The 14740-nt window shown below is 37.9% G+C and overlaps 1 protein-coding gene across 3 annotated transcripts in view; it reads right to left on the reverse strand.

The window, feature by feature from the left end:
* LOC103461410 (SH3 domain-containing RING finger protein 3) overlaps positions 1-14740 on the reverse strand; it is a 127652-nt gene that overhangs the window by 12022 nt on the left and 100890 nt on the right. For 2 of the 3 annotated variants that reach the window (XM_017302661.1, XM_008403713.2), the window contains 5 exons: positions 14191-14499; positions 12631-12746; positions 9234-9404; positions 5207-5490; positions 1240-1565 (listed from right to left, as the gene is read on the reverse strand). In XM_017302661.1, coding sequence (XP_017158150.1) covers positions 1240-1565; positions 5207-5490; positions 9234-9404; positions 12631-12746; positions 14191-14499 — 1206 coding nt within the window. The remainder of the gene's footprint in view (positions 1-1239; positions 1566-5206; positions 5491-9233; positions 9405-12630; positions 12747-14190; positions 14500-14740) is intronic. The other variant, XM_008403716.2, reaches the window with a different exon arrangement.

Below are 14740 nucleotides of genomic sequence, written 5' to 3' on the forward strand. Positions count from 1 at the left end.
CGTGTCAAGCACAGATTTAACCTAAACTGTGTCGGCATAGCTGCTTTGTCATTTTCTCACGAGTGAAATATGACTTCAGACCTGGTTATATCTGTCTTGTCCTGTTCAAACTAGCAAAAATATGAACTGGACTGTAAGAGTTTGACTTGCACACCTGTTACTCTTATAATTATAGCATGCTTGGGGAGATTTGGTGGAGGCAAAATTCAGATTTCAAGTTTGAATTCAAGACTTTTTAAAAAAAGGGCTGCACAGTGGTGCATGTTGTTGCACTGCTGACTGGATAAAGAAGGTCCTGGGATGGACAGATGGATGGACAGACAAATGATTAGACAGATGAGCAAACAATGGGTGGAGGGAACTCTGGATGGGTGGATATAGCTTTTTGACAGTGAAACAAGTAGTAAAGTCTKGAAACACTAATCCTTCTTCTTCCAAATGTTTACAGAAAAAATACTTAAATTCCAGACCTTTCCTGATTCAAGTGGGAGGATTAAAGAATTGCCAACATATTTTATTATTAGTTTCTTTTTTTTACATGATCAAAATGTGGGACAAAACTCTGAGTCGAGCTTTTACAAGAAGATTCCAGGCCATCTCTGATGTAAACAAAGCCTCTGCATGCTGTTCCACAGTCAATGAGCTGTTTGTCAGGCAGCCATGTAGTTAGATTAGCTGTCCCAGCGCGTGAAGCCAACAGTGAAACAAATGGAGCCGAGACAAATGCAAGCTTTCGGCGGCATCCTTCACTGCTGGTGCACAAGGGTYCGCTGAGCAGTTGTACCAAAGCCCTGGGCAAATGACACTAAGCAAGTCTGCACACGCAGTGCATACACACATGCAGATGTAGAACCTGTACAATACAGACCTACAAAAAYAAGGAGGATAARGAGACATTTKWCAAAATCCTTTTCTAATTTGACTTTGGCAAGTTAATTAAATCACAAGAGGCAGAATATACAGGAGGAACACAATCCTGTATATTCAAGAAAAGTCACATTAGCAGAAGGTGTTGCCTTTTTAAATACTGTTCTTYTTCTACATCCKCATTAGTGGACATTCATGCCAGTAATGAATGAATGTAGGTTAAAAAAAGGAATAAACAATTTCAGAKTTTGACATTTTTTTCAAAAACATCAATATTTAATAATCTTTCCCTTAGCTGCTGGCAAAAAGAAAAATCAATAACTTATAATTCTGAGAAGTTGCCCTTTAATTGCAAGCGGGCAGAAGTCCTACCTTCTCCACTTTGGGTGCTAGAGCACCCTGGGTGGGAGCGTGGGAGGGACCAGGAGAAGGCGGCTGCAGCGGACTGGCCGGCTCACCGTTGAGAAACACRGCAGAGACGTTGGGAGGTGTGAGACAAGAGAGAGGGGAGGAGAGGGGGAGGATGGGCCGTGAAGCCGGGGAGGAGAGCGGGGAGGGGCCTAAGCTGGGTCCTGGAGACACCATGGAGAGGGGACGACCCGACTGGCCAGCRCAGCGTGAGGGAGAGGAGTTCTGAGGACGCAGYGGGGAGATGGACACAGTGGGGCGCTCTGGACTTCCAGCAGGTGGACTATGGACTAAATAAAACAAAAACAAATGCAAGGGTTACACTAAGATTSACTGAAATCAGGAAAGTAATGTGTAAAATASCATAATCMTGTTTTAATGATCTGACTAGCAATCTGCTGATACAATCATTATGAATGTATTACCTTTACATCAACASTACTTAATTCTATGGACATTTGCTGTGCATTYAGGTAAGAGGTGTTGCAGTGACCAACAATAGCAGGAAAACAAAAATAAGGTTTCAATTATATAGTCAAGAAAGGAAAAAAGAAAGAAAAAAATTAACTACCTCTAAAGCTAAGCAAATTTAGTTCAAAATATGTCAGWGGAATAAAACCTTAGCATCATTCTACTGACATCATGGTTAAAAGCTGGTACAGTGCTTACGGTGCATTTTTTTGGTTTTTTAGTTCATATTTAAAGAAATCCAAACAAATGTGCAAACAGGACAACAAAGAACTACCAAAGAATTACAAAAGAGTCTCAGAAGCTGAACCAACTGGCCGAAAGTCAGTTTCCTAGTCAAATTCCCTTATTATTGACATTCTTACTAACATATTTGATTTAAAAGACAAATCTAAACCCTTAAATTGTAAAATCTTAAGTAGGTCACTCAATAATAAAAATCCATATAAAGATAATGGCAAAAACAGTTGAGTTTTCCAGCCACCTGCTCTGCTATACTGCAGCAGGCTACTAAAAAAAAAATCCTTCAGAGAGGTGAGCTGGTCATGTGATGAAACCACTAAATGCCAGAACTATGCACATACTAAATTTTGTAATCGAGACCAGATGCGTGTCCATGTGTGTGTGTGAGGGAGAGAGAGAAAGACACAAAGCAACAAGAGAAAAGGGAGGAAAAAAACTGGAAAAAAAATGGGGAGAAAAAAACGAGGAGCTCTGTCATTACGCCTCCATAAAACAAAAAGCACAGTGATGTCATTCGGCTATGTGCTTGTCAGTTTGTGAGTTCACTTGTGTGTGTGTGTATGAACGTGGGTGTGCACATGTCTGCGTGTGTGTGTGCGTGCTAATCTTGGCAGTGCTCTCTGAGTGTGTACTCTTCAGCCTTCCCAAAGAGACCTTCAGCATTATTTTCTCAGAGGGAGAAAGAAACGACACAAAGAGAAGGAGAGAAAGGGGTATTGAAAAGATGAATAGACTCCGAGTGGAAAGCAAGGTTGATATGATCTAGACCTTGTACTAGTGCAACAGTGTGAGTGTGTGTGTGCATGTATATGTGAGTGTGATTGCTTGTAGCAGAAATAGTAACACCGAAAGATCAGAGCACAGTGTTTTAGTGTTTTTCACATGTGGGGTTAGCTTGCATGTTTACTTGGATAGAGTAACGCTGGAGTGTTGCTAAATCATCCTGTGCAGCAGCGTGTTTCTCAAACATATTTTAAACAGATCGAGTCATATTAGTGTTCTAAATGGTTCTCAGTGCATAAACGAGGGGGAAAACCTAAACTCAGTGTCTCCAATAAGTGCTAAAACTTAAACAAATGTCCTGCCTTGTATTAACAAAGTATAGTTTAGTTTCCCTAACTCTTTTGGTGTCAAAGCACAACAAAAAAGCTAGGCTCAGTGGAAGTAATTAATCATATCACCTAATCATAACTAAATAATATGTTTCCTATGCATAAAATGAACTACTGAGTTTGGCTTATTGATTTGGTTTTGCCACAAGAACTGTTTATCCATGTTTTTCCTAAACATAAAAATGTACACTTCTTGACAAATCTTAACACTAAAGTTTAGTTTTCTTAAAAGGATCTTTGTCGTTTAATTTCCTGTTAGCCTGGCTATTTACACATTCCTATTTGTGTAAATACAGCTGAAATGATAAACTTAGTGCAACCAGAAACTTCACCTAAACCTAAACAAGAAGCTTTGCACACTACGTTTAACTTTAACAAATAATTATTTGAATAATTTAGTTTTCTATCGCTAATTTAAAGCCAACAAACGAGCAAATCTCGCCACCTTACGGGCACAAACAAAATCTAAATAGTAAATTATCTAAAAAAAAAAAGCAGTTTCATTAATGGGCTGTTGAGAATCTGAATAGCAAACAACCTAGATTTATTCTTAAAACCTAAACTATCTCCACTGTCCAACCTTAAGAGTAATTTAATTTTCTTAGTTTGGGGCATTTACAACTGAGCATGAACGTAATTTCAGGGAAACAAAAAGCATTTATTGCCTAAAGCCAAACAAGAATCCTCGATGCCTGAACTCAGTAAAGTTGCTTGGTTTCCTGGCATTGGTTGGAGTTTAAACCGAACAAATAAGCCACTCAGATTAGGGATGCACAATATACTGCAATCACCAGTCTTGGCTATTGTTAGTCATTTTTTAGCAAATTGGTTTCAGTCTCAAAAAGCAAAACCAGGCCAATATCAATAATCACTGTTTGTCTTTATCTTGTTATTGCCTGAGTGTTTTGGGAGGCAGTGTGGTTGTCCATGTGGTATTTGTTTGGGCATGTGACAGAGATAATGAATCAGTGCAGGAATGTCAGTGGTGTGGTCATTTCTTCATGGTGTCACAACGGTAGGGGATAATAATTACAGATACAAACACGCAGAAATATTTATGTTATAAAAACATACTGCTTATCAGCCATAACAGCAATATTTATATCGAACATCAATATCAGCTCAAGTTTTTATGTTGCTGCATTCCTAAAGCAGGCTTGCTGCCCAACTCTGGGTAAGTAGCTTTCTTCTCTTTGCAAGTCAGTACATAAAGTCATCCATTTATTGAAGCAAAATGCTCACAATCACTGTTATACAGATTACAGCGTGTTTTGAAGCAAGCCTCTGTAAAATAAACAAGCATATGTTGAGTGAAAAGCACTGGAATTGTTATTTTCTATTACAAATCCAAAATATCTACATTTTAAAAGAAAAAATGAGTTAAAACTAAAAGATAACATGTACTTTTTTGTTCCTTGTTAATTTCTTGCAACATTAATACGATTTGTGTTGTTCACCAGTTTTCACATTTGCAGAAGTTTAATCTTAATTGCACACTGGATTGCAGATCCAGTCCATTTTATTGTTACATGACACTCATTTCTATTTGATTAGCGACTGTAAAAATGTGAAACATTAAAAAAACAAAAAACAAAAAAAAAAAACAAGACAAATGTACAAGAGAAAGACAATTAAAGAAAGAGGACGCGAACTGGACCTGTGCCTGCTATTGTAGGTACCTGGATTAATGACTGTTCGATATTCCATTATTTTCTAATCAAGAACAAAAGGGGGTAAAATGCTCCAAGGTCCTAAATGATAAGGACTCTGCTGCGTGGAGTCAGTAGCCTGAGCTGAAACTGTGCAAACAGCATTAAAAAAAGATACATCTATAATTAATCTCTTTTATTTCTATCAATTTGTTAATTAAATATTCAGCGGGAAGAATCCCTCCCTCTATTATATCTTTTCAGGAAATTTAATTATGCTGCAAATACACAAGTTGTTGTTCAGTTTATGAATGAAAAATGTTGAATTTCTATCATTTCAATGTGTCCAAATGAATCATGTGAATTAGATCCATCTAAAAACAGCTTTTACACACTCAAACTGAAATTTGTTGCTCTAACACAAAAATACACAGTCTACGTGTACGTGTTTCTGCTTACCCAGCTGCATTGAAGTGCGGGCCTGATTGGCCACATGCTGGCTGGAACGCAGGCAGTTCTTCAGCTGGGCGGCGGCAGTTTGCGGCGAGGATGCGGGGCTGACACTGTTGACGCAGTTTGCTGATGTCACGAGCGGCGTGGCGGGACGAGACGACGAGGGGCCAGGAGACCCGGGGGATGAAGGGTCTGAGATTTTACCCGCCGCTTGACTGCACCCACTTCCCCCTCCTCCAACTGGACTGGACAAACTCGAACCTCGAGGTGATGCAAGTCCAAATGGAGCCCTTTGAAAAAGAGACAGGAGAAACAAGTCAATTTATCAGTTTACCAAATGGTCTGTGTTTTTTGGATTTTTGTGTTCATTATGCTTTTAAAATCACATTCAAAATACATTTGTTTTACTTCAGCTACATATAAAATGTGCCCACCAAAATAAAATAAGTAAAATTAACATAATTGGATCTTCATATAGTATTTACTTAACTTGCGTGTCATCATGAAAATGGTAATTGTACCACCTGAAGTGGCATTGAAGCAACCTACCAACCACAAATGTGAGATGGTGATTTGAACAGGAAAATCATTGCTACATTATTTTACAATACATTTCTTTTTACAAAGTTAAGAATAAACAACCATTTTTAAAAAATATTAAATCTTGAACTTGAATATTTAACCAAGTCTAGAGACGAGGTAAATTTGATCCTGTGTTGGTAACAGAGCTGGTGTGATTCCTGAGGTAAATGCAGCACATATTTAAACTGATTTTAAACTGGATGTTAGCCAAAAACTTTCCTATATACTGAAATAATATTTATGGTATTCTCATACATTGTATATAAACAAATATGTTTTTAGATTTGACAGATTGCATAAACTTCACAGAAATGGATAAAACCTCTAACGAAAGGCCAACGATAATAAACGCTTTTTTATACAGTTTTAAAAAATGTGGTTTTCATATGCTCCTGGCTTTGATTAAAAAGCTTTTTAGTGCACCATTTCTCAACTTTCTATTTACACAAATGGATATTACTCAGCTCATGAATAATGATGAGCGTTAACCGGAGACAAAAAATAGGGAGGGATTTTTTCGTTTTACATACATTTGCACTAGAGTACAGCTAAAGAGTTTACAACAGTTTTAGATTCTGAACTTCACTATGTCCCCCTGGTCTGTGTGACATGTAATTGTAGCCAATCTTATTTCAATATTAATCAGAAACAATACAACCTTATGTTGTATTACTACTATGTAGCTGCCGCCTAGTTCTTATAGATATTCAGTACTAAAGGTATGGCCAGATATTGCAGAAGTATAGGCATTGTCTTAGTATTTCATGTCCGCTTACAACACCAGGACAAAAACAACACTTCTGAGTAAAAGTGCCTCCAACCGAGACAAATGTTACATAGAATCACATTAAAAACATGTAGTGGAAGCAGAGTTTTTCTTCCCTTTTTTGTTCCTGTTCTACCAGCACTTTTTCTACTCGTGTCTCATATCTCATCATGAAATCATAGTGCCAGATTCACCACCAGGCACTCCTACCTCGAATAGCTCCTCGCTATTTTTTGCCATCTTATCAATTCATTCTTTGTTTTATTGCTGCTGAATGTGGATGCTGTGAAGAATAGCCAGAAATTGTTTTTTTGGCACCAGCAATCCGTGCTTAAGAAATGCATTCACTGACATCAAGAGAGAAATGATCCAAGACTGAGTGCATGAGGAAAACATGCTGATTTGAAACAAAAAGGTTCCCTTAAAAAAAAAAAAAAGAGAAAGAACTGAAGAGAGCTATTCTCATCTGATATTAAAATTTAGCTCAAAGCGCCAAATTTTGCTGCAAGCATTGCCATAGGTACTCTCCTGCTTGTTGGGCACAAAATATTAACACTGATGCAGGTTTTAGTTCATGATAGCAGTCTAGATGCCGCAAACAGTACTAGTAAGCTCTGCCAGAGTGAGTAATGTCACTATTATTGTCTGACTGGTGGATCAGCACGATGTAGTGTCCTGCTGCATCATATATGCTGCTGCAGACTGCTCATGTTTCTGTCTGCAGAGTGCTGAATGGCAGAACAGTGAACTGAACATTATTGACGCAGCGGTATTCACACTCTTATGGCTTCCCATCGACTTCCCGCCAGACACATACAGAGTTATGGCTTTCTACGTGTGTGCATGTGAGTGTGTGTGTTTCAAACAAAAGACACAACCGAGTTATTCCCAGATTATTTGATTTCAGGTTCTGTATGGATATCAAGTAGTCACTACATGCATCTGATTCTTCTGCATGCTTGGCACAGAATGCTTCCAAAGGTCCCTTCAGATGCTTTAACTCCAGTTTGTGACCATAAAGATGATGATAAATGTCTGCGGAAGACTGTGGTTTCCAGTAGTTCAAAACCATTCATGTGTCCTTTTATGAAATCAGGCTGCCATACACACAAATTTGCGCTTAAGTCTTTTTCTGTGTGTGAGCAATTTTGAAAGCCTCTCATTATCATACAGAGAAATTTCTGAGCTGCACTGCAGACAAAGGAGGGGGTAGTAAGGAGGGAGGTGTGGGAGGAGGAGAAGAGAGTATGCTTGCGTAAAAAATAACAAATTGCCTCTCATTTGATTATGCGTTCATCTTGCCTCGCTCTCTTTCTTTCTCTCTCTGAGATTGCATAAGCGCCGAATATGAAGCAACCATTCATACGCACTTGAGAAGTAAACCTGCTGTTCTGGCTGCAGTTTTCTCTCTTCGTATGATTGTTTTGTTTTTTACTTCTTATTCTCCAAGATGTATTGTTTTCTCTTTCAGTCATCTCCAATTTTACACTTTACAACCACATTTTATCTATCTCTACATCTATCCCTTTTCCCTGCGTTTTTCCTATTTACAACGACTACCTTTAAAAGTATTGCCTTTAAATAAAACACCTGAACTGTTCTTTAAGCTTGGATGTGTCATAATTCCTTGCAAAAGACAAGTCCTTACATTTTGAGAGGTTTCAATATAAAACTTCAATGGATTTTATTCTAATTTCTTGTGAATTGATCAAACTGGTCCAAGAACATCAGTAAACAGCAATTTTCAAGTCTTGCCAAAGACTGGGTTTTAAGTTGGACTTAGATTTTGCCATTCTAACTCAAGGACATACTTTGATCCAGCATACAGCCAGAGCTACATTCCAGGTTAGCTCTGGCTGCATGTTTGGCATCCTTATTTCTGGAGAGTGAACCTCTTCCCAGGGTCAAGCAGTCTATGACAGGCTTTCTTCTAGTACTGCTCCATATTTAGTTCCATCTATCTTTTCATTAGTGAGTCATGCAGTTTTCTGACCAAAACACCTTCGTCACCCTTATTTTTCCAACAGTAGCTGTCTTTTTTTACCACTATTACAGATAGTGTGCTTTTATAGTGCAAGATTGAGAGTTGTTCTTTGAACAGATTTTCCCTCAGCTGTGGATCTTTGTAGCGCCACAAGGGTGTCTCTTGATTACTGCTTTCCTAATCTTGCCTATCAGTTTAGAAGAATGGCCATTTCTCGGTAGTTGTGGCATCTCTGTCCATTTCTACTGGATTTTATTTACACGTATCACATGCAAATTGGCATTTCAGATTTCAACTGCGAATAATTCAAAACTCTTGAGTTATTTTCTTTCTAATTTACAAATATTTATCACTTTGTGTGAGCCAATCATGTATAAATCAAGCAAATTACATTAAAGTTTGTGGTTGTACCGTAGCAACTTTTATTTTGTACAATTCAGTTTTAAGTGGAATTAAAACTGAATTGTTTTAGAAGTGGAATTACAACAAATATGAAAAAAAGCAATAAGGAAAATTTTTTGTCCAAGGCAAATAATTTTTTTCTTTTTTCTTAAATTCTTTTCAGCAGATCGTTCCCACTCGAGATGGCCAAAATAATAAGAAATACTGAACATTAGGCATCAATTATCAAAGCTATTTCTGTTTTATCTCTATGTCATAAAGACAAAATATCACTGCTGTTTTGTCTAACCTCCACTAACCTGGACACGGGAGTGACGTAGTTTCCTGGAAAGACTCCAGAAGCGGCAGTTCTTAGTGAGGTGCCTTTGAACCATCCATCCTGACACTTCTCTGTCACTCGGTACATCTCCCCCTTCCTTAGCTCCAGCTCGTCAGCTTTCTGGGGCTTGTAGGCGTATAGAGCTAAATATCTGGACAAGAAAGGCAGTAGGACGTAAATTTATTGTAAAATTGAGTAAAAACGTTGAAGGATACATCAATGTTCAATCTCTTAGCGGGCATCTGAAATCATGCATGTATATCTAATGATCTGATTAAAATCTAATTGCCAGAATTAGGAAAAACACATGCAAGCTTAAGCAGTTTGTGGTATCATCAGGATGGCTCAAAGAAAACAGGAACATAATCTCAAAAAGAAAAAAAGAAGTCGCTATTTTTGCCAACATCCAAAATAAGATAGGAAGCATTTGTTAATGAGTAAGTAATAATGTGAGCAAGGCTGAGCAACTAATTAACCTAATTCAACTAAATCAACTAATTTTAATTCAGATTTTTGGCTAAAAAAAAATAAAATAAAAAATAAAATCACAAAAACGCTGAGGGATAATACAAAAACGCACAACCGGGGTGTGAAACCAGGCCGGGCTGGCAGTGCAAATCTTCGGTAGCCTCGGGGCTTGGTTGGGGTTAATTACATAATTAGACATTTTTAAAGTGAAGGCCTACATTATCAAATATGAAATTCAAAAAATTATAAATATAAAAACAAAGTTTGGAGAAAATTTACAATTATCCCTTATAAGCACAAGAAATGCAATGCATTTCTAAGCTTAGAAAATTTTAAAAAAATTAATTTTCAGGATTTCAATCATGACCAAAATTATCATGACAGTAATTATTTTAGAAATCTTGCAGCTTCACAAGTACATTATTATCAATAGTTCACTGTAGAGTTCAAAGTCAAGCAATACAAGCTCAGATACAACTAAGCGCCACTGATTGTCTGTCTCTCCTGAATGACTTCGCCTTTGTGATGCTCACAAAGACATTCTCAGACACAACTGGATCTTTGTCAGCATACAAAGACAAACATTTTGGTTTGAACCTCCCACCAATTATTGTTCATTGTGATGAAATATTTCCTGTCTGTTGCTCAGATGTTCATGTGTGTTTTAAAAAAAAATTTTTTTTATGTATATTTCTTTTTGTTAGAAAAGATAAAAATCAATTCTCAATGAATATACTTGACAAATATGCTGGGGAAATAACTATATTTGGACTACTGTTGCATCTAAAAATCCATATTTAAAGAACAACAGCAGAGGGTCATATTCTTTAACTTAGGTTAGGAGTGCAAGCTGTCAGTCTCCACTTAAAAATAACAAACCAATCCAGCATTCAGGACATGTCTGTGTGTGTGATCACTTGAGGCTGACTGAATGGTTTTGCTTCCTGAATGGGAAGGCTTGCTATAAATGCATGCCTGATCAATAAGTGCTTGTTTACCGGTTCAGAAGATAAATGTAGTTCATATATATATATTTATATTTATATACTTTTGTTCTTGGATGGATATGACGAAGTCAGTAATTGCCCCCTGTGTAAACATATAAATGAGCTCATGGACCTGTCTCCGGGAGACATTTATAGTCCATAGCGCCAGGCTGGATGAGATCGCAGAGTAAACAAGCCATATATGTGCTACCTCCTCGTTACCATGGCAACAGATGTGGGGACTGTCTCCCGACTCCCCTTGGCAACAGGAATAGTTGCCAGGTCAAGATGAAAACGTAGGACCTCATCAGTGGGACAAAGCCATTCTGTTTTGGTATGTGTGTGTGCAGGTGTGTGCGTGTGTGTACTTGTGTGTGTGTGCTTGTGTTCCTATTAAGCTACTGGGAAGGTGATATTATTAAAGCCGACAATGCTGCTGGATTTGACTCACATCCCGTCCGAACGATGGTGATAATGTTGTAGACTCACAGATCTCAGAGTTTGGGCTTTTATGTGTTCAGTGAAACAAACCCTGAAGCTAAATCTAAAAAAAAACACCTTTGTTTATGATCATGAGAAGAGTTTGCAAGTGCTTGGTAAAAGTGTCTAATCAGTAAATGATATTTAAATAGTATGACCTGATTTTTTTTTGTGTGTGATAATTTCTTACTCCCAGTTAAATCGGTTTTCAATTTAATAAATTAAATTACAAAAAATGGGTTTGAAGTTATGGGTTTATTAATCAAGAGAAATACCCAAACCAAGCTGACTATATTTAAGTTTAAAGTCACAACAATTGTGAAGAAATCACTTAAATAGAGAAGGTTAAAAGATCTTGAAACGCAAAACATCATGCAATGATCTAAACAAACTCAAGAAGAGAATAAATTTGTTTCTGATTTTTCCCCAAATTATTGCTGAAGCCCAAGATTTAAAGAAAGAAATTCTGATGAAATATAAGTTGTATTCTTTAAAAGTTGTGCACTTCTAAAGCATACTTCTGGTGTAAAACTAGCAGCACTACAGAAAAAGAAAGTCATCTCAAGATAATATGGCAGATGGCAGTGGCCTAGTCAAAGTCTGGACTTAAATCTCACTGAAATCCATTAACAGAACAACAGCAGAGGGTCATATTCTTCAACTAGGCTATTGTGCTTGAAAACCCCAAATTGTGGCAGAATTAACACAATTCTGCAAAGTTAAGGGGGACAACATTCCTTCACAGTGCAGTAATAAACTCATTACTTGATATTGGAAATGCCTGACAGCAGGTGGGTCTGACAAGGACAGCACTATAATAATTACATCTACAGTGGGCTGATAGATTTTCCAATAGAGCCAGGCTAGTTTACATTTCTTTCCTCTTAAAATGCTTTTGGCATTTACTTAGCTTCTCTTTGTCTGATAATAAATTTAGTTTGACAATCTGAAATATCTAAATGGTGAATGACAAAAAAATATCTATGAACGGACAGGTACGTTTTCACAGCAATGTATATAGGTCCGGACTTAAATTACAGAAACAAGATTACTTTTCAATTTTATTAAGATGCGCCTAATTTTGTCCGGTGTGTCATTTCTTATCTCCACACTACTCCAAAAGTCTGCCAGCAACACTAGAAAAAAAACATGAACAGCCCTCTGTCAGAGTTCTTGGTGTCTTAATTTTTAGAAATGGTAAAGCTTGTTAAAAATCCAAGCCACACACGGCTTAGTGAACTGTGTTTTTCCTCTCTGAAGAGGGATTTTATCCTTGACCRGTGAAGGAGTAAATGTGGTTGCAGAGGTGGTGGAACATGGCCAATAGCTCTGGGCACAACAGAGTCAACATTTCTAACAATGTCAGGAAGTAGTTTGTGAAATCTTGCTTGTACATCTGGCACATATACAACGGGCAAGTGAGAAGAAGCCTTAAGAACTCACATGTTGAGCGGCAGCTGCACCTTGGCATGAGCCAACAGCTCAGAGGTAAGAGACGCCACTTTGGGGGGAAGCGGTATCCCCACTGAGGATGGAGAGGGACCTGGAGGAGATGCATCCTACAGGAAGATACAGCACACAGAAAAACATCGGTTTAATGTAAACTGTTACCTAAAAAATGTGCTTGTAGGCTTTTAAGCATCCTGGGAACTATTTACAAACAGCAAAAGCACTTTGAACTCAGTGAGAAATGCAGCCAGAAGCCATAACAGTAAAAGCGACATGACTCCAAACAGAAGCCTTCAAAGTGAGAAATGATTTTTTTTTATTTTTTGGTTGAGACTAGTAGGTGACAGGGGACTCATTGCAAAATGCAGAGCAGCAGAGGAACTGATATACTTTAGAAATGGTAATTTGCCCTTAGTTACAGTCTCTTTATCTTATCTTTCTGTTTTTATACTTATTACCTTTGTTTGAATGTGCATGCTTGTATTTACCTTTAGCGTACAGCTGGTATGCATGAATGTTCCCACTGTGGGACAACAAAGGATATTTCTGTTCTATTCTATTCTATTCTATTCTATTCTATTCTATTCTATTCTATTCTATTCTATTCTATTCTATTCTATTCTATTCTATTCTAAAATTTTAAACCACCTACTCCTTGGTATCCTTAGTTTTTTTTATATTGAGAAACTATATATATTACAGTAAAACAAACTATATTTAAAAGCATAATGTCATAATGCCAATAAATGTCCCTGCCTTACACAGTGCCTTCCATAAGTGTTCACACCTTGTCAACAGTTTTATAATCTTTATGTTTCCTCTAATACCTAAAATCAAAGGCAACCAATGGCCATGTTCAGAAAAGTTCAGCTTGCTGCTTTTGTCAAATCCGTGCAGGAGACACAGCAAACAGATAGCAGGTCAGATGGGTCTAGTGAGATCAAAAGTGGATATTTTGGCCTTCATGTAAAACTGCTGTGTGGCAGAAAGATAACACTGCACACAACCTTGCTCACTGTGAAACATGGCGGGGGCAGTATTATACTTTGATCCCAGTTTTGATTTCACTAGATCCATTTGATCCTGCTTTTTTCTCCAGTGGACAGAGGCAAGCTGGTTAGTTAATTATAGATAATACTGGAAGAAAACCTGTTGGAGACTGAGGAGTTACAATGAAATGGTTTGCATCAAAGTGTATTGAGAGTTGAAATCAGAGATTTACATACATACTAATAAAGACACATAAACATTTTTTTTCTCTCATTTTCTGAAGTTAAATCAGAATAAGTCTGTATAAACTTTTGAATTTGAAGGTTAAAACAAATCTCTCAAAAATGTTCTTATTATGTTTTCTGGCATTTAGCAAATACAAATAATGTTGGTTATTCAAACTGACCTAAAACCAGATAAGTTTGGTTGGACTTAACTTCAGACAGCAAGAAAAAAAAGTGTGTTTTTTTTCATTTGATGTATATAAATATCTGGTTTCAGCTGTATACCCTAGTTGTGTTCCCTTAGCTAATGTTTTGTGCACATCCCAGTATGTGGAGATACCTGAATGCGAGCAGCTGCTCTGGGGTCAGAGGAGCTGATGAGGACCGGGTGTGAGATCTCCATGCTGTGTCTGTTGTTCAGCTGGGCAGCCCTCTGGCTGACAGAGAGTGCGGAAAAAGAATGGCGCTTCTTTGCGTTTTTCTTCCCTTCACCTCTCCTGTGGCCGGAGCCATTTCCATTAGACGGCGAGGCACTGGGGGAGGGACCGGGAGTGCAGGGACCCAGGGGGGCTGGCTCAGAGCTGGGACCTGGTGCATTCACTGGCATAGGTTTGTCAATCTCCATCAGCTGCTTCGCCGTTTCATTTAACTGAGAAGAGAAAAGGGCAGATGGGGATAAGAAACGGGGGGAGGGTTAAGCAGCTCAGATGTTAGGTGTCAGACCTGAGTGGTTCGTGCACATCTCCAACATACACAATAGTATTAATCTGACCTTTACTGGCTTGTTCTTGTTGGCAGCTGTTAAATCTTACAACATAATAATCATTTGCCATGACTAGCCTTGGCTGCTGTGGTGTAGCATCCTTACACATAGGTCAAAATCAATTCCC

Source organism: Poecilia reticulata, linkage group LG2 (assembly GCF_000633615.1).
Source record: "Poecilia reticulata strain Guanapo linkage group LG2, Guppy_female_1.0+MT, whole genome shotgun sequence".
Taxonomy (NCBI): Eukaryota; Metazoa; Chordata; class Actinopteri; order Cyprinodontiformes; family Poeciliidae; genus Poecilia; species Poecilia reticulata.